Raw genomic sequence first — 20,412 nt, forward strand, 5'->3', positions numbered from 1 at the left:
ATCACATCAAGGACTTGGAATTCCAAATCCAACGCACTTTGTATTACACTGTTGCCCTTCTAACAAGGTCTAGAGTTCCCAGCTCTAGCTGGCCTTTATATACGCAAATCCAAGAAGTAAAGAAGAGTTACAAGACAGAGAAAGAAAAGGGAGGGAGGGAGGGAAGGAGGGAGGGAAAAGAAAAACATAAAATGAAACGAAACTTAGAAAAATAACAAGGGGCTGGTATTGTGGTGTGGCAGGTTAAGTTGCTGCTTCCAAGACCAGCATCCATGTGAGCACCAGTTTGAGTCCCAGCTGCTCCACTTCCGATCCAGCTCCCTACTAATGCATCTGGGAAAGCAGTGTAAATGGCCCAAGTGCTTTGGGCCCCTGTACCCACATGGGAGATCCAGAGATCCAGGTTCCTTGCTTCAGCCTGGATGTTGTGGCCATTTGGAGAATGAACTAGAGGATGGACGAGCTCTTTGTCCCCTCTCTGTAACTCTGCCTTTCACATAAATAAATTTTAAAAAAATTACTTAAAAAATATATGACAAGGGGCCAGCGCTGTGGTGCAGGGTTAACGCGCTAGCCTACAGTGCCAGTGTCCCATATGGCAGCACCTCTTTCGATCCAGCTCTCTGCTATGGCCTGGGAAAGCAGTAGAAGATGGCCCAAGTCCTTGGGCCCCTGCACCCACGTGGGAGACCCGGAAGAAGCTCCTGGCTTCTGATCGGCACAGCTCCAGCTGTTGTGGCCATCTGGGGAGTGAACCAGTGGATGGAAGACCTCTCTCTGTCTCTACCTCTCTCTGTAACTCTCTTTCAAATAAATAAAATAAATCTTTACTATATATATATATATGACAAGCTGTTAACAACATTAATATAAAAAGAATTTTTAATATCAGTAAAGAAAAAAGAAATCTAACAGAAAAATAGGTGAAACTAGCCCATCACAAGGGAAAAATACCATATGAGAAAATATCTCATATGGTTAAAGAAATACCAAGTGACACCATTTTCTCTACAGTAAGCAGTAGTTATCAGATTTTCATGGGTTTATCCTTTGGCCCAGTGATACTACTTCTAGCAATTTAACTGATAGAAATACATAAGCAATGTACATAGAAAGCTAATTTTCACAATCATCAGGAAAGAAAAATGGAAATTGCCTGCATGTTTAGTGCTATGAGTTGAATGTATCCCATCAATAATAGCTGAAGGCCTAACCCCCAGCACTTCAGAATGTGACTGTATGTGAAAACAGGGACTTTCAATGGCTAATCAAGCTAAAATGAAGTCATCAGGGACTAGTGTTGTTACACAGTGGGTTAAGTCACCTCCTACGATGCCTGTATACCACACTGAAGCAACATCCCAAATTGGAGCGTTGCTTCCGATCCAGCTCCCTGCTAATGTGCCTGGGAAAGCAGTGGTGATGGCTCAAATGCTTGGGCCCCTGCCACCCATGTGGGAGATCCAGATGGAGTTTCAGGCTCCTGGCTTTGGCCTGGCCCAGACCTGGCCATTGAAGCCATTTGGGGACTGAACCAGTGAATGGAAGATCAATCTCTCTCTCTTTCACTCCGCCTTTCAAATAAACAAAATGAGCCTTGAAAAAATAAATAAAGTCATTAAATGGCTCTCACCTGGTATGAATGGTATTGTTACAAAAAGGAGGAATTTGGACAGAGCCAGCTATGCACAAAGGGAAGCTGACATGAAGAGACAGGGAGAACTGGACATGAAAACAGAGCAGAGCGCTACATCTCTAGAAAGGGCTGCAATGCCGGCCAGCAGACCTCCCCCCCAAGCTAGGAAGAACAAGGACAAATCCTCCTACAGGTTTCCAGGGATGAACAGCCCTATTAACTAACAATACTTTGATCTCAGACTTCTGGCCTCCTTCAGAATTGTGAGACAATAAATTCCCATTATTCCAGGCCACCAGGGTTTGGAAATGCTGTCATGGCCACCCTAGGAACCTAGCAGAGCCATTAAGAAGGGAATGACAGAATACAGCGTTATCTTTCCAAACCGGGAAACAAGCCATCACCAAAATCGATGCTGGAGACAAATAGTCACTGATATGGGATTATATCCAAAATACACTGACAGCCTGAAAGAACAGTAGAACGGTATATATATCATATTGTTCCTGTTTTTAATAAAATACACGTGTAAACACACCTCACTCAAAGTCCAAGAGGCCCCGCTCAAATAGTTAAAGGCTGCTAGTTCTGGCTAAGGAGATGGCAACAAATGTTTTCTTTAAATCTTCTTTTGCTGATCTCTATTTCTTGGTTTCTCAGTAACACATGATGCACACTGCAGCTACTGCTTGGACTGCTCAATGACCCTCTGTTTAACAGGCCCTGCCTGCCTGGCCCACCCACATGGAGGTGACAGGTGACCTGGGCTGGTGTCAACCAACCTGTATGCTCCATTCCCCAGCCCGGAACAACTGGTCCAGAATGGACTCAAACCAGGGCAAGTGAAATTGCTCAGAATATTCCTACCTGGCCCTAACAGGGCAGGTTCCTTTTCCTCTGTGGTCATAATGTTGCACAGAGATGAGCCTGGAGCCAGCAACAGCCACGACTCTGCTTTAATGGAGAAGGCCACCGCCCGACAGAGGTGTGCATACAGCGTCCTGGGGCACAATCCCTTTCGTGCTCTCACCTTGCCCTCTATCCACCAGAGTCTGTTCATGTTTGCTCATGTTTGAAAAAAGAGACATTTTAAAAATGCCATCGTTAAGAATGAATGGGCTTCAGCGTTGGCTGTTGTGGCCATCTGGGGAGTGTATCAGCACACAGAAGATCTCTCTGTCTCTCCCCTTCTCTCTGTAACTCTTTCAAAATACATAAATCTTTTTTTAAAACATGAATGAATGAATGGGCTTGCAAGTTTGAACAGGCTCTATAAAACATCCAGGCGCCTTCTGTGCCTTTTTAAAAGTCATCAGGAGCTGACACATGGTGATGGTGTTACACACACAAACTGAAAATATTCTCAACTGGTCACCATCTAAAAATATCTGAATACATCTAAGCACTGAGATACAAGTGTATTAAACATATTAAATGCTGCACTGTCAACTACTTGGAAAGCTTTTCTAAGAATTCTTTCCTGGGGCAAGAACTGTGAGGACTTGAAAACTCAAGTTGAATGAATCCAACATGTTTCTCTCACAGAAATTAAAGTGCAGGGGCCAGCACAGTGGCACAGCAGGTTAAAGCCCCAACCTACAGTGCCGGCATTCCATGTGGGCTCTGGTTTGAGACCTGCTCCACTTCCTATCCAGCTCCTGCTATGGCCTGAGAAAACAGTAGAAGATGACCCAAGTCCCTGGGCCCCTGCACCCACATGGGACACCAGAAGAAGCTCCTAGCTCCTGGCTTCAGATTGGCTCAGCTCCAGCCATTGTGACCATTTGGGGAGTGAACCAGTGGATGGAAAACCTCTCTCTGTCTCTCCTTCTCTCTTTAACTCTTTCAAATAAATAAAATAAATCTTTTAAAAAAGACAAATAAAAAAAGAAATTAAAGCACATACTGGCCGGTGCCATGGCTCAACAGGCTAATCCTCCACCTAGCGGCACCGGCACACCGGGTTCTAGTACCAGTCGGGGCACCAGATTCTGTCCCGGTTGCCCCTCTTCCAGGCCAGCTCTCTGCTGTGGCCAGGGAAGGCAGTGGAGGATGGCCCAAGTCCTTGGGCTCTGAACCCCATGGGAGACCAGGAGAAGCACCTGGCTCTTGCCTTCGGATCAGCGTGGTGCGCCGGCCGCAGCACGCTGGCCGCAGCGGCCATTGGAGGGTGAACCAACGGCAAAGGAAGACCTTTCTCTCTGTCTCTCTCTCACTGTCCACTCTGCCTGTCAAAAAAAAAGCACATACTAAATATAATTTTCTAGCTATATCACTTCTGGTTTAGTGGCTGCAACTAACATCATAAAATTATGAGTGGTGGAAAAACTGAAATAAAGACAAGTTCAAAAGTTAACAGACATACTCCACACGTGTTTAATCCCCCATTGGAACATTATGAAAGAAGCATAAAAGTTTTACTAAAAGAAAATTATTTTTTTCCCCACACACACCTCTAAATAACTGTTAAGTATCTGAAGAAGTGAAAGCCAACTCAATGACACAGATGTACGATTCCTAGAGAAAACAGGTACCCTGGCCAACGGGGAAACTCACCTGACCTGTGCCGACCTCAAAAGACTCGTAGTCAACCCGCATGGAAGAAACGCAAGCTCCAACTGCAAGCTTCCTCTTGGCCTCGCGACATTCCGAGGGGACAGGAGCAGCATCCTTAGTTTTCAGGGCGCTTTCCTCTTGCCCTCTGGCTGGAGCAGCCGCCACCACCTTCTTTTCCGGGGCTGCTCGCTTCTGCTCCTGTGAACACCACGACACCACCTCAGGGAAAGCTCAGCTCTCACTCGTCCCCACAGCACGTGCCCTCCCCACGCTGAGGAATGATGAGTGACTTCTCAGACATAAGAAAGCATTGTGGTTATCAGGAAACAGAACCTACAAAATCTGTTTTAGAAATGCATACTAAACATTAAAGGAGCAAATGCCAAGATGTTTGTAATTTACTTTAAAAATCTTTTAAGATTAAGAAACAAAGAATCCAGGAAGAGAGACAATTCAATCTATATATGGCTATCATTACACAAAGTTCAAGAGTATTATTTTAAATACTGGAAAGCAGATACAAAAGAGTACATATTGTTGGTTCTACTGATACGGGCTTCCAGAACAGGGAAACCATTCTACAGTAATCACAAAATTGGAACACAACAGTTCCTACACAAAACAGATAGCCAAGCTGGCCTTAGCTGTTCATTAGCTCCAAATACCAGGAAACAGGAAGGACCAACTTGCTAACTCAAAGACAAAATGGAAGAAAGGAACTCCTGGTCAGCATTCTGAAGGCTCCGTTACTGCAGCCCTTCTGAGGCAGCACAGTGTTAAACCTAAAACCCAAAACGAAGAACACTTTCAGGGTTCTTCTGTTGCATTTGCTTTCTTGCTCAGAAGTACTTCTGGTTATGTTCACAGATCTTAACATCCCATACTGCTTAGCGAGCTGCCTAAACAGATGACAAACCATGCTGTTGCTAAGAACTGTTCTGTTCCTCTAACATCACTGCAATGATTCTAAAACTAAGTGAATACACACATACTTGACCATCATTTCCAGCACTAAAAACCATTCCTTTTCAAGTGAAAATCACTAAGATAGTTTACAATGAATAATAATAATCAAGAACATGAACCACAAATATTTGGACTGCTTATGAGAAAATTGGCTCATTTTGATCCCATTATTTCAGTTACACACAATGTATCAATAGGACACACCATATTATCTTATTGATCTGACAACTCCTTGTTATCTGTGCAAACAGCAATCAATGGCAACTCAGTCGAGAAAGTTTTATGGCTCATCCAAAGGCAATTACTTTTGATTCTTGTAATGCCATAATTTATATATCCATGAAATTGCAGTCTATCAGCCAGGCTCTTTCTAGAAAATGTTCAATAACAGAATAGTGTACTTTTCTACTTTTTTTCCTTTTATTACAGAGTAACACTAAGGACCTGAGGTAGATCTGAAAACACCTGTGCTCCACTGACATGTGCAGAGCACAGGAACACCACCAGCGCGAGAGAGGTGTCCGAGTCTTGGCCTGAGCGTCGTGCTCATCACAGATGAATCCCGGAAATCCATCCAAGGTTGCAGTGAGGCTAGAGAGATGAGGAGCTCTTTGTAAACCGAATTACAGAATGAGCAAACATACAGGGTAAATGCAATGGAAACACCGTGAAACTGCCAAAGCGAACCAAGATTTCTCAACACTTCATCAAATACTGTTTGAGCCACGTCGAAAACTCTGAAATGTCTGTGACGCTCACTGGAGACAGCAGGTGATGCTCAAGTAGATGGACCCCTGCCACCAACAAAGGAGACCAAGCCTGACTTCCCATCTCCCAGCTTCAGCCTAGCTCTGCCCTAGCTATTGTGAGCTTCTGAAGAGTGAACCAGCAGACAAAAGAGCTCTGTCTCTATCTCTCATCATCTATTTCTATGTGTGTGTGTGTGTCTCTGCCTTTCAAATAAATTTTAAAAAATAAAATTTCTGGCCAGCGCCACGGCTCAATAGGCTAATCCTCCGCCTGCGGCGCTGGCACCCCAGGTTCTAGCCCCGGTCAGGGTGTCGGATTCTGTCCTGGTTGCCCCTCTTCCAGTCCAGCTCTCTGCTGTGGCCCGGAAGTACAGTGGAGGATGGCCCAAGTCCTTGGGCCCTGCACCCGCATGGGAGACCAGGAGAAGCACCTGGCTCCTGGCTTCGGATCAGCGCGGTGTGCCGGCCGCAGCGCACCAGCTGCAGTGGCCATTAGAGGGTGAACCAACGGAAAAGGAAGACCTTTCTCTCTGTCTCTCTCTCTCTCACTGTCCACTCTGCCTGTCAAAAAAATAAATAAAAAATAATAAAATAAAATTTCTTCTTCTCAGGGCCAGTGCTGTGGCATAGTGGGTAAAGCTGCCGCCTGCAGTGCTGGCATCCCATATGGGCACCAGTTCAAGTCCTGGCCGCTCCATTTCCGACCCAGCTCTCTGCTATGGCCCAGGAAGATGGCCCAAGTCCTTGTGGCCCTGCACCCACGTGGGAGACCAGAGGAAATCCTGGCTCCTGGTTTCAGATCGGCACAGCTCCAGCCATTGCAGCTGGGGAATGAACCAGCAGATGGAAGACCTCTCTCTCTCTCTCTCTCTGCCTCTCCTCTCTGTGTAACTCTGACTTTCAAATAAATAAATCTTTAAAAAAAAATTTCTTCTAAGCTATTTCCTCCTTTCCATCTCCTAGTTGGGACCCCTATTATCCTCAGTGATTGTGCAATCCCAATTACCACCCAGAGAGACTCAAGCTTCAACCCCTTCCCACTCTACCTGTGCGCTGTAACCCACTGAATTTTCCAGAACACACACCTGACCACAGTTAGTGTTTCTTAAATAACATCTCCTCAGAAATGAAACCAAGGGGTTTATGGCTGCTAAAATGAAAATGTGGGGCCAGCGCTGTGGTGCAACAGGTTAAAGCCTCAGCCTGAAGAACCAGCATCACATATGGGCACCAGTTCTAGTCCCGGCTGCTCCACTTCTGATCCAGCTCTCTGCTATGGCCTGGGAAAGCAGTAGAAGATGGCCCAAGGCCGGTGCCGCGGCTCAGCAGGCTAATCCTCCACTTAGCAGCGCCGGCACACCGGGTTCTAGTACCGGTCAGGGCATTGGATTCTGTCCCGGTTGCCCCTCTTCCAGGCCAGCTCTCTGCTATGGCCCGGGAAGGCAGTGGAGGATGGCCCAAGTGCTTGGGCCCTGCACCCCATGGGAGACCGGGAGAAGCACCTGGCTCCTGCCTTCGGATCAGTGCAGTGGCCATTGGAGGGTGAACCAACGGCAAAGGAAGACCTTTCTCTCTCTCTCTCTCTCTGTCTACTCTGCCTGTCAAAAAAAAAAAAAAGAAGAAGAAGAATAAGAAGATGGCCCAAGTCCTTGGGCCCCTGCACCCACATGGGAGACCCAGAAGAAGCTCCTGGTTCCTGACTTCAGATCGGCAAAGTTCTGGCTTTTGTGGCCATTTGGGGAGAGACCCAGAGGATGGAAGACCTCTCTCTGTCTCTCTACCTCATTCTGTAATTCTGTCTTTCAAATAAATAAAAATAAAACTTTTTAAAAAAAATGAAACTGTATCCCAATTCATAGGTGTCTCAACTTTTAGACTTGTTGAGTTTTTTTATTCTCTTAAGATTCTGTGTCAGTCAGTAGGCTCTAAGCCCAAAAAAGCAAATGCTAATGGAAAAAAAAGGAAAGAATCCATTCAAAAATTAATTTACTACAGACATGTACTCATGGTGGAAATTTTCTAATGTAGCTTATAGCATAGTTTCCAATTAAAAAAGTTAAAATTTCTACTAACATGATATGGTGCTAAATTATAATTTGTGATCGAATAAGCACATCTGCATTTTAGTCTTGCTTTTAAATATTTACTTATTTATTTGAAAGGCAGAGAAAGAGAGAGGCAGAGACAGAGAGAGCTCTTCCATCAGTTTCTTTACCCACTATTTGGCCACAATGGCAAGGACTGAGTTGGGTCTCCTACATGGGTGCAGGGGCCCAAGCACTCGGGTCATCTGCTGCTGCTTTCCCAGGAGCAGTAGCAGGAGGCTGGATTGGAAGTAGAGCAGCTAGGACATAAGCTGGTGCCCATATGGGATGCCAGCATCTCAGGCAGCGGCTTAACCTGCTACACAGGTAAGCATTTCACGATACTTGTTTAAAAGAAATATGGGCTGGCACCGCGGCTTAATAGGCTAATCCTCCGCCCTGCGGCGCCAGCACACCAGGTTCTAGTCCCAGTCGGGGCGCCGGATTCTGTCCTGGTTGCCCCTCTTCCTATCCAGCTCTCTGCTGTGGCCCAGGAGTGCAGAGGAGGATGGCACAAGTCCTTGGGCCCTGCACCCACATGGGAGACCAGGAGAAGCACCTGGCTCCTGGCTTCGGATCAGCGTGATGCGCCGGCCGCAGCATGCTGGCTGCAGCAGCCATTAGAGGGTGAACCAACGGTAAAAGGAAGACCTTTCTCTCTGTCTGTTTCTCTCTCTCTCTCACTGTCCACTCTGCCTGTCAAAAAAAAATTTAAAAAAAAAATAAAAGAAATATGACTTGGGCGGGCCTGTGGCACAGAAGGTTAAGCTCCTACTTGGGACACCCACATTCCACATTACAGTGCCTCCTTCATGTCTCAGCTACTTCACTTCCAATTCAGCTTCCTGCTGGTTCAATCCCAGAAGGCAGCTGGTGATGGCGCAAGTGGTTGTGTCCAGTGCCAGTGTCTCACATGGGAGACATGGATAGAGTTCCAAGCTCCTGGCCTTGGCCTGGCCCCACTCTGGCTGTTGTGGACATTTAGGGGGTGAACTTGCAGATGGAAGATCTATCACTCTGTCTTCCAAATAAATAAAACAAACTTTTACAAAATAAACCAAAGCACCATGACTTTCACGGCCATGAACACGCTAGAGAACTACTTCCTTGTAAGAGAAAACTCAAGCTTCCGCATCTGCCACCAGGCCTGTGGAATCCTCCACCCCACCCCACTCCCCGCTCACCTGATGTTTCAGCTACAGGAAGACACACACCTGCTCCTGTAAGGTCACTTCTCCTGATTCTACCCCTTCTCAACAGGCCAGAACTGCTCTGGACAGCACAGACAGCACTCTGTTAGGGGACTCAAGTGTTGTCATTTGTGGTCAGTGCTCTCCCCCTAACTAGACTGCATGCTCTTGGTTCATCTCCAATCCCAAGAAAAGCACAGTGCCTGACCTAAAAGAAATGTTCAATAAAATGTTGAATGATTCAATTCCTTAGGCCAAACATAAAATAATCAGTTCTGTGACTTTATAGTCATATTTCCTAGTTAAAAATATCATATGTTAAATACCAGATAGGTAGCAAATAGAACCATAGACACTTAAGAGACAGGGGTTCATCAAAGATTGTGTTAATACCAATGAAAATAAAAGTCACCTTAAGTGTAAGCTAATTTTTCTAATCAGAAAATCTCTGCAAAATTAAGTTGATCAGTAACATTAAAACAAGCTTCCCCAGTTTTTAATTTCTTTCTAAATGCTTTCTTAGTTGCTGTTTGTCTTGTTAAGAATTTCAGCTGTTTGGTTACTATTTAGTGCGACTTTTCAACTCCACAGATGCCAACAAGAATTGGAAGGAGAGGAAGTGAGCTATTCCTGGGTGCTGAGCTCCCCTTCCTTCACCTCCTGCTCACTGCGACCCTACGAGGATCTGAGAAATTAAGCAAATAACACAAGAAGATGTAGTTAATAAATAGATGATCTGGGAATTACGGTGCCCAACTCATCTAACTGACCCAAACTTAATTAGTTCTTGCCCCAGGAAATTTTCAATAATACATTTTACAACTGGAAGTCCTTTTGTCCCAAAAATACTCAGTCCTGGAAGAGCTGGGATGTTCACTAGCCTAATGTGGATGGAAATCCAGTTCTGGTCGACTCTAAAGTCTGGGCTTCCTTGAGCTCCATCCTAGGAGGCGAGCACACCAGGTTACCCAGTCATAGCAGCATTAAAAATTCCTAAAATACAAACGATCTGGTCACACAATGAATTCTGGGTTTTCTAGAAGGTAGAGGTGAACCTTACCAGTTTGGCTGCTTTATGTTTTACAAAGTTAGCGATCTTCTTTCTGGGCCCAAGGGGTATCCCCATTTCCTTCAGGTCATCAACTGTACACATAAGCTTTGAAAGAAACAAACAGCACATGAATCAATCTACTGACAGATGAGCTGAAACCGGACTTTAAAAATTATAAACCATTAAAGCAATTTAAGAACCAATCAATTTTGTTGGTGCTGTTGTTTGTAAATCATAGATTAGTTTAAGCTATTAAACCTTAGGCCTCCACACCTAAATCATTCTATTAATTTTTAACAGAAAACACATGCCTGGTATACAGAATTGCAAAGCTACAGTCAAGCATATAGCGAAGTCTCTCATTCCCTCTGTCGCAACCACTCAATTCACCAATCCTGGGAATCGGCTGTCACTGCAGAAACACCCTATGTGTGACACAGCAGCCACCACACACAGTCCTGCACTTGTTCTTGGACACCAGCATCTCTGACACTGCTCCACCCACTCAACAGCTGCAGGGGACTGCACCCCACGGACACCACAGAGGATTAACCAGTGCTACTGGAGGACACTGCACGTACTCCTAAGGTTTCTTTTTTTTTTTTTTTATTACAAACAATGCTGCAGTGAAGGAGCCCTGCAGATGTTACAGTGTGAGTGTTTTTCTACAAGAGTATGTCTTGGCATTGAAACTGCTGGGGCAAATATTTTAAAAGATACTGAAAAACTGCCCTTCATAGAATGTGTCCCAAATTTACACTCTCACCAATAACAGACAGCAGTACCTACTTATTCTACTTAGCCACATGGTATATTACCAAAACTTCTATTTTTGTCAAACCATATTGATAAAAAAAAAAAACACTTAGGTGATTTTAAATTTGCATTTCTCTTCCAAGTTTTCATATGGTAAGAAGCCATTTGTTATTTTCTTTTTTACAAATCATTTTCTAAAATATTCTTTGTTTACCTATACTTTTCTGTAACCTACAGAATCTTTGAGTATTAAGGAAATGATCCATTTATAACTTGTGTTCCAAATATTTTTTCTATCTTTCATTGGCCTTTAGAGGTTGTTTAGTGCTTGCTACCTACTTTTCCCCTTCAAGGCCCTCTGGGTTTTGTACCATATTTAGAAAAGCCTTCACAAACTATAAAAAATTTTATTTTCCAATCTTTAAGCATTCAAGTCTCTGTCTTATCTGGAATATGTTTTGTCTTAAGAGTATTTAAATCATTCTTCATTTTCAAACTTACACACAGGAAAAACAATTTTAAAAATTAAACTATCGTCAATACCAGAGACTCCATATCAATCTTTTCCTTCTCAAAAGTGCTGACATATTCAGATAGGCTAAGTGCTCCCAGGGTTTCCTGCAAAGTTAGGACTTCTTCATTTTCAACATCAAGATCACATGACTCATCCAAAGTCAGTTTTGGTTCTTCGGGCATCTTAAAAACAAAAAAACACATGGGAAACATTAAAAATCTCAGAAAAGCTAATATAGAACATCTCTTGATCTATGGAAAGCTGTGAACAATTCCATTCCATAGAAAAATCATACTTTTAGGTAGTTTTCACCAAGCAAAGACTGAATATTCTGAAGCATACTCAGACATTCATGCTCCCATTTTCTATAATAATTTATATCTTTAAAATTCATAAATTTGCATATTTAAATTTATAACCTGTAAGGAAGGGTGAGAAACTCAAACAATGAGTTGTATGTTCCATAACACTTAAAAAAAAAAAAAAAGATTTAGTTATTTATTTGAAAGTCAGAGTTACAAAGACAGAGGCAGACACAGAGAGAAATCTTCCATCTGCTGGTTTACTCCCCAAATGGCTGAATGGCTGGTGCTGGGCCAGTCAGAAGCCCAGAGACAGAAGGGTCTTCTGGGTCTCCCATGTGGGCACAGGGGCCCAAGCACTTCTGCTTTCCCAGATGAATTAGCAAGGAGCTGGATTGGAAGTGGAATAGCCGGGACTTGAACCGGTACCCATATGGGATGCCAGTGCCGCAGGTGGCAGCTTTACCCACTATGCCACGGTGCCGGCCCCTCTAAACCTCAGTGTATTTGGAGAGATCTCAACAGTTTCAGGAAACAGTTTAGATTTCAAGAAACTGGTCAACTGCAGCTCTAAATGTGAATGCTAACGGGGCTGCCTGCAGATGTACCTGCTTTTCCTGAAAATGTGGCTGCTTCACAACTCCATTAGCAACAGCCTGGGGCCCAGGAGACTTGGATGAATTCAGGTCTTTTTGATTAGACAGGATGTCAAACAATATTAAAGAACCTAAGGAGAAAAGAAAAGTGTTTTGCTTTGTAATGTACTAGATGTTTTTTATAAATTTTTTTTTCAAAGTCCCTAGCCAGAAGTCCCACAATAACTAGATGTTATTCAAAACCAATATTTGATATAACCATTTTAACAAACAGCAGAATAAATTAAAATACATGGCTATTCCAGTATAATATCGAGTGTGCAGCAAAGGCAGAATCAAAAAGAATTTACTTCATCCTTTCATAAAATATAAGATCTGTAATTCTAAATTTTATACTAAAAATGTCACCCACTCTGAAAGCAGTGATGACTAAACAAAAATTATATCTAAAATATGTGTATGACAGTTTTACCTAAACTGTGGCCAGCAACAGAGACCCCTCCTTTGAAGTTTGGGTTCCGACTCATAAAGAGGGCATGTAGACGGTTTATCTCCATTCCGACTTTTTCCACAATTACCTGACAGTAGGTGGGGCTGTTATAAAACAAAATATCTAGCAAGGTTTCATTGGTAAAGTGACGAAACCGACCAATACTTGGTAAAGTGATTTTCTTAATATTCCTGTTAAAAAGAAAAAGAAGCATATTCAGTAAGAATCTCCATTTACATCTATGAATTTGTGAAAGTGTGTATTTTGATTCCTGAAAATACACTGAGTTAAAGAGCCCACACGCTAATTATGAGTTGATTCTGTTGGGCAGAGTTATTGTAAATAGATCTAAAGTAAGCAGACAAGTTATTTGAGCTTATAACTATACCATGAATTTTGGGATTCTCTACGAAGATTTTAACTTTATTTATTTACTTATCTTTTACGATTTATTTATTTGAAAGAAGAGAGAGAGAATGACGTATCTTTCATCTGCAGGCTCACTCCCCAAACAGCCACAATGGACAAGGCTGGGTCAGGCTGACCTAGCACTCCTATGGGATGCAAGGCGTGGCTTAACAGCTGCACCCCAACACCAGTCCCTTTAACTTTAATTTTAAAGAGGAAAACCTACTCTTCCATTTTTCTTCCGATTAATTGGAAATCTGGATACTCGACACAAACAGGACAAAAGGAAATGCTGTGTGGAGGAGTTACACAGAATGAAAGCCTTTACTGATTTGAGAATGACCACAGTGAAGTTCATAAACATCACACAGGAGAAAACACCCTCTTAACAGCCCACCACGGACAGAACGCCGTTGACAGACTTTTTATTAAATCACGTGCCCTGTCACTTTGACATTCACCAAAATCCAGACATGTTATTAGCCCTGTGTGTTACCAATATCTGTTGTGCTCAGCTGGGAGTATTCCAAGTTGGGTGGACATTTTTAGTGGTCACCGTGCTCCAGCACTCAGACCTAAGGATGCTAACTGGCCTGCAAGGCAACAACAAAGCAGTGTCCTGCCAAGAAAATTGCTGCTGAGAAAGTGGTTCTCATGTGGGTGCCATTTTCCCCCCAGGGAACAATCGGCAATTTCTAGAAACAGCCTGGTCATCACACGGTGAGAGGGAGAGGCACGCTACTGCCATCTGACAGATACGGCAGCCACGGATGCTGCTAAGAATCCTGCAACGTACGGACAGCCCTGTCTACACCATGCCAGATTAGGCTTAGACATTTAGTACTAAAGATGAAAACTCAGTACTTACAACTAGCTAACATTTCTTAGATTCTCCTCAATATTTACAACAAGAATACATATATATATACACCGAAAAGTAGCATGCACATATTACAGAGCATGTAACCACATGTCAAAGCAAGGATAAAATGCAAAAACGAAACATATTGTTGAAGTCATTACAAACTATCCCACATTATAGTTTAAGTTCTGAATCTAAATGTGACTATCTGAAAAACAAGTTATCAAAACCCACAGACCTGTCAACACCTGTGGCGTCCCCGCCCAAGGAGCTGTGCCAATGAACCGGGAGGAACTCCACTCTGCTCACCTTCCCATCATCTAAAGATTTCTTGAAATGTGTCTGCAGCAACTTGAGAGAAACCACTCTAAAATCATCCACTTCAAAGAAAAAAATCAGGGGAGAGAAATTAAGCTGATTAAACTGTCCTACTTTGACATCTAGTTAGTAACTACCTCAAATATATCAATCATTATAATAATATGAAGATATAATTTTTAAGGAAAAAACCAAGGAAGAAAAAATTAGTTTTAAGAAAGTAAAAAACAACCTTCAGGAGGTACTTATAACTCATTTTTTGAAGGAATGTATAAATGTTCAGACAACGTTGGTTTAATTATCACCACTGGGAGGCAGCACGGCATGCTGAGTAAAGACTACCATCCCATAGAGGTGCCAGTTCGTATCCTGGCTGCTCTACTTCTGATCCAGCTCTCTTCTATGGCCTGGGAAAGCAGTGGAAGATGGCCCAAGTCCTTGGACCCCTGTACCCGTGTAGGAGACCTGGAAGAAACTCCTGGCTCCAGCCTTCAGATCAGCACAGCTCGGGCCACTGCAGCCATCAGGGGAGTGAACCAGCGGATGGAAGCCCTCTCTTTCTCTCCCCATCTCCTCCTCTCTCTATGTAACTCTGACTTTCAAATAAATAAGTAAATCACTGACTGTGATCCCAGAGAGTGGAACTTTCCTCGAGGCCTCAGTTCCTCACCTGATAGAGTGACAGCACCTGTACACCCAAAGGTCTGCTGGGGAGGGTTAACTGATACAACTCACGCAAGGTACTTGGTGTTTTCCACATATTTATTAAATATGAATTCTTATCATACAGACATCAAAATAAAACTCCAGGGGCCAGGACTGTGGCACAGTAGGTTAAGCTGCCACTTGGGATGTTGGCATCCCATATGGGCGCCGGTTTGTATTCGGCTGCTCCACTTCCAACTAAGCTACTTGCTAATGTGCCTGGGAAGTCAGTGGATGATGACCCAAGTGCTTGGGCCCGGCCACCTCTGTGGAGACCTGGATGGAGTTCCAGGTTCCTGGCTTCGGCTTGGCCCAGCCCCAGCCACTGCAGCCATTTTGGGAGTGAACCAGCTATAGGATAGAAGGTCTCTCTCTTCTCTCTCTCTAACTTTGACTTTCAAATAAATAAATGTATTTTTAAAAAAAAAAAGGCAATTGGCATAAAAAAAAAGATAAAAATTCAAAAATTTAAGTCAACCAGGCAGTTCACAGCTTCACGGAATGCTTGTCACAACTCACTCACTTCACCAATGCATGGCTCGCCTCGCTGCTGGAAGTGCCCAGGCGGAGGCCATCTGTCACAAAGGCTAAGCTATTTCCAAGGCCCCTACTAATTCTTCAGGGTGTAGGATTTTATGAGTGAACAAGTCAATTTCAAATTACTATTTCCCACTCAGCTTTTAAATCTCTATTTTTTCCTAAAGATTTATTTATTTGAAAGGCAGAGTTAGAGAGAGGCAGAGCCACAGAGAGAGAGAGGTCTTCTATCCGATGGTTCACTCCACAAATAGCTGCAAGAGCTAGAGCTGTGCCGATCTGAAGCCAGGAGCCAGGAGCTTCTTCTGGGTCTCCCACATGGGTGCCGGGGCCCAAGGACTTGGGGCATTCCTCTGCTTTCCCAGGCCATAGCAGAAAGCTGGATCGGAAGTGGAGCAGCCAGGACACGAACTGGCGCCCATACGGGATGCCAGCACTGCAGGTGGCAGCCTTACCTGGTACACCACAGCGCCACCCCTAAATCTCCTCTATCAGCTCCTCGGCAAGCAGTACACAGTGTAGCTGGAACTACCCTAACAATGACTGCTGCACAGCTCTTCTGTTAATTCTCAAGTCATTCCATGAAACAAAATATGACTATCACTTACCACATTCAATAATACTTCTAAAGCGCAAGTCACACACAGGCCCGATGCCATGCACCATGAACACCAAATGGTCAACCTGAGGCATCTCCCCTAGGTACCAAAAAAAAAAAAACAAAAAAAACACACAAATATAAAAGCCAGGAATTTGAGTTTTCTTAATTAAAGAGCAATATTCTAGGTACCCCTTTTATCATCACAAACTGGCCAAAGAAATTTAGGATCCTTCCAAGCAAATAAGCCTCATAACCCTCTACCAGATTAAAAAACCATTTGCCCATCTCAGTGACCAACACTGAACTAGACCAGGAAGTGGAGAGAGCAGGCTCTCCTTGCTCCCAGCAGCCAGCCAGCAGCTCTGTGTCTACAGAGGCTCCACAACGTGTAGTTGCCTCACAACTCCCAGGGTGTAGACCCACACTCAGAGAAGCAATTTGCCAATATAAAACTTTAAAACCATTTCCCCAAATACCATATGACCATTTTTCTACTCCATTCAGATTTTGAGTGCTTATTTTATAATCTTATAAATAAGACAAGCACATACACTAGAACAGGGGTTGGCAAACTATGGCCCCAGGACCAAATCCTGCCCACTACCTGTCTTTATAAAGAGCTTTACTGGAACACAGCTATCTACATACAGTCTCTATAGCTGTTCTCATGCTACAATGGCAAAAGATTAGCTGCAACAGAGTCCATATGCCTGCAAAGCCTAAAATACTTGTTATCTGGCTCTTCACAGAAAAAGTATGCCAACCCTGCACTAGAGTAAGACAAACCAGCGAGGCATAACACCAGTGCAAAAGTACTGCCAAAGCTTAGTTCCAACCAGCAAAGCGCTTTGCCGCAATAACACATATGTTAGAATCTACACTTTGTGGTTTGTGTATCTTCAACAGAATTCTAAATTTAAAAATAAAGATAGAGAAGCAGTAAATTTCAAAGACAGAGGCCAAACTGGCTGATTTATGCATATGGTGGCAGGTGATCATAACTGTTTCTTTCTTCAATATTCCAAAGTATGACATGCAAATATAGAAGACTGAAAAAGACTCAGGTCCTAAGCAAACATACACACCGTCAGGAATTTCATCAAGGTTATCATCAATTCCACGTTTGACAACCCTGGGCCTTGTCTGCCCATCTTGTGTGGTCCCCCATTCATCAGGCACTGAGGATGGCTGGAACTGAACAATAACCTTCAAGATACAAAGGATGAAGACAGAGCTCATTATCAAATCTTTCCCACTACAGGCTAAATAATTTATTTCATTATATAATATACTATACTACACATGGATAGATTACAAGTCAAGTATTACTGCTATTCCCCGACGCCAATTTTCTAAGAGTCCTAGCTAATGTTCACTAACAATCAAAAGTAAGTAAATCAACCACCATTATTTCCAATTCTTATGCTGGAAAATCATACCTCTGTAGTACACCTTGATTTAAGTCTACCTTGGGGTCAGCATTTAGCCTAGTGGTTAAGATATAAGATATCCACATCCCATATCAGAACGCCTGAACTCAAGTCCCAACTTCCCTCCCACTTGTACTTTCCTGTGAATTTGTACCCTGCAGGGCAGCAGGTCCTGATGGTTCAAGTCCTTGCATTCCTGCTACCCACAGGGAGACCTAGACAGAGTTCCAGGCTCCTGGCTTCCAATTAGCCCCCAGGCATTCCGAAAGTGCATAGCAAATAGGAACTCTCTCTCTTTGCTTCTCAAGTAAGTACTTAAAATTTAAATTTTTGAAAAATTCCATAATGGGGCCAGCACTATGGCAGAGCAGGTAAGGCTACCGCCTGCAGTGCCAGCATCCTATATGGGCACTGGTTCAAGTCCCAGCTGCTCCACTTCCAATCCAGCTCTCTGTTATGGCCTGGGGAAGCAGTAGAAGATGGCCCAAGTCCTTGAGTCCCTGCACCTGCGTGGGAGACCCAGAAGAAGCTCCTGGCTCCTACCTTTGGATTGGCACAGCTCTGGCCGTTGTGGCCAACTGGAAAACCAACCAGCAGATGGAAGACCTCTCTCTCTCTCTGCCTCTCTCATTCTCTTTCTGTTTAACTCTGACTTTGAAATAAATAAATAACTCTTTAAAAAAAAAACCATAAAACTCCATGTTTACACATAAGAAATCAAAGATAAGTTACCTGCAATTGAGAAGTATGTGTTTTAAAAACACACCTAAGACAAAATCCTTTAAATCTGGGGGGAGGCACTGTGGCACAGTGGGTTAAGCATTACTGGCATCCCACGTGAGCACCAGACAGTGTCCTGGCTGCTCCACTTCTGTCCAGCTCTCTACAATGTGGCTGGGAAGGCAGCAGAAGATGACCCAAGTGTTCGGGCCCCTGCCAGCTCCACAGACTTCAGCCTGTCCCCACCCAGGCCGTACTGGCCATTTGGGGAGTGAACTAGCAGATACAAGATCTCTCTCTCTCTCTGTCTCTGTCTCTTCATCTCTAACTGCCTTTCAAATAAATCAATCTTTTAAAAAAATTCTTTACAAAAGCCCTGTGCCATAGAATAATTTTTCAATTAAAAGAATGAACATACATATAACAGTATGCAAAATGTTTGTATAAAAAATAAAAGGCTGGCCGGCGCCGTGGCTCAACAGGCTAATCCTCCGCCTTGCGGCGCCGGCACACCGGGTTCTAGTCCCGGTTGGGGCACCGATCCTGTCCCGGTTGCCCCTCTTCCAGGCCAGCTCTCTGCTGTGGCCAGGGAGTGCAGTGGAGGATGGCCCAAGTCCTTGGGTCCTGCACCCCATGGGAGACCAGGAGAAGCACCTGGCTCCTGCCATCGGAACAGCGCGGTGCGCCGGCCGCAGCGCGCTACCGCGGCGGCCATTGGAGGGTGAACCAACGGCAAAAGGAAGACCTTTCTCTCTCTGTCTCTCTCTCTCACTGTCCACTCTGCCTGTCAAAAAAAAAAAATAAATAAAATAAAAGGCTAAGGTTGCTACCATCAAGAAGTGAAACAGGAAGTACAGAGGTGGGAGGCTTTTTTCACTTGATACCTTTGATACTGTTCAAATTTTGATGTATGAACCTGTTTTTATTTTTATTTACTTCATTATTAAAAAGGACAAGTGGTTAAACTTGCTTTGTTTTCTTCCACACTTTTCTGTAAAACCACATTTATAAAAAGCCTATGTACTGCATGTCAAGCCTATGCCAGAAACTTCTAAGTTACCGCACTTCATCTAAAATATATTACCGAGCGGTCAATGCTGCAGGTGAGGAGCCTGGAGCTCAGAGAAATTAAGTAAACGAAAGGATCAGAACACTGCTAGTCATTAGCTTTCAAAAAAACCGGGTTCTAGTCCTGGTCGGGGCGCCGGATTCTGTCCCGGTTGCCCCTCTTCCAGGCCAGCTCTCTGCTGTGGCCCAGGAATGCAATGGAGGATGGCCCACGTGCTTGAGCCCTGCACCCCATGGGAGACCAGGAGAAGCATCTGGCTCCTGCCTTAGGATAAGTGCGGTGCGCCGGCTGCAGCGCGCCAGCCGTGACGGCCATTGGAGGGTGAACCAACGGCAAAGGAAGACCTTTCTCTCTGTCTCTCTTTCTCTCTCACTGTCCACTCTGCCTGTCAAAAAAAAAAAAAAAAAAAAAAACAAGAAAAGTTCATGGAGACTGCAATTATTTTAAAAAGGACACATTTTTATTTAAAAGCCTAAAACAAATCACCATCACAGACAGATAGGCAAACCATGGTCCTATAATCAATATGACAAACCTGCATCACATTCAGATGTGGAGGAAAATGATCACTATGACAAAGGTGGCCTACCACCTATTTTATAAATAAAGTTTTACTGAAAACATCCACACCCATTGGTTTACATGTCTCCAGCTGCTTTCACACTACAGTGGTAGATCTGGTAGCTCCAACAGAGATTATACAGGCAGCAAATCCTTAAATATTCACTCCTCAGCCTCTTAAAAAAAACTTGGCCGGGGCTGGCACTGTGGCACAGCAGGTAAAACCGCCACCTGCAGCGCTGGCATCCCATATGGTTCAAGTCCAGGCTGCCCCACTTACAATCCAGCTCTCTGCTGTGGCCTGGGTAAGC

The 20,412-nt window shown here is 43.9% G+C and overlaps 1 protein-coding gene across 2 annotated transcripts in view; it reads right to left on the reverse strand.

Annotated features, from left to right (window-relative positions):
* SEC23IP (SEC23 interacting protein) overlaps positions 1-20,412 on the reverse strand; it is a 57,216-nt gene that overhangs the window by 16,701 nt on the left and 20,103 nt on the right. For both annotated transcript variants that reach the window (XM_062215202.1, XM_062215201.1), the window contains exons 6-13: positions 17,407-17,527; positions 16,329-16,418; positions 14,399-14,540; positions 12,873-13,081; positions 12,413-12,531; positions 11,532-11,684; positions 10,242-10,337; positions 4,193-4,390 (exon numbers count right to left, since the gene is read on the reverse strand). In XM_062215202.1, the coding sequence (XP_062071186.1) occupies positions 4,193-4,390; positions 10,242-10,337; positions 11,532-11,684; positions 12,413-12,531; positions 12,873-13,081; positions 14,399-14,540; positions 16,329-16,418; positions 17,407-17,527 (1,128 nt within the window). The remainder of the gene's footprint in view (positions 1-4,192; positions 4,391-10,241; positions 10,338-11,531; positions 11,685-12,412; positions 12,532-12,872; positions 13,082-14,398; positions 14,541-16,328; positions 16,419-17,406; positions 17,528-20,412) is intronic.

Source organism: Lepus europaeus, chromosome 17 (assembly GCF_033115175.1).
Source record: "Lepus europaeus isolate LE1 chromosome 17, mLepTim1.pri, whole genome shotgun sequence".
Classification (NCBI taxonomy): Eukaryota; Metazoa; Chordata; class Mammalia; order Lagomorpha; family Leporidae; genus Lepus; species Lepus europaeus.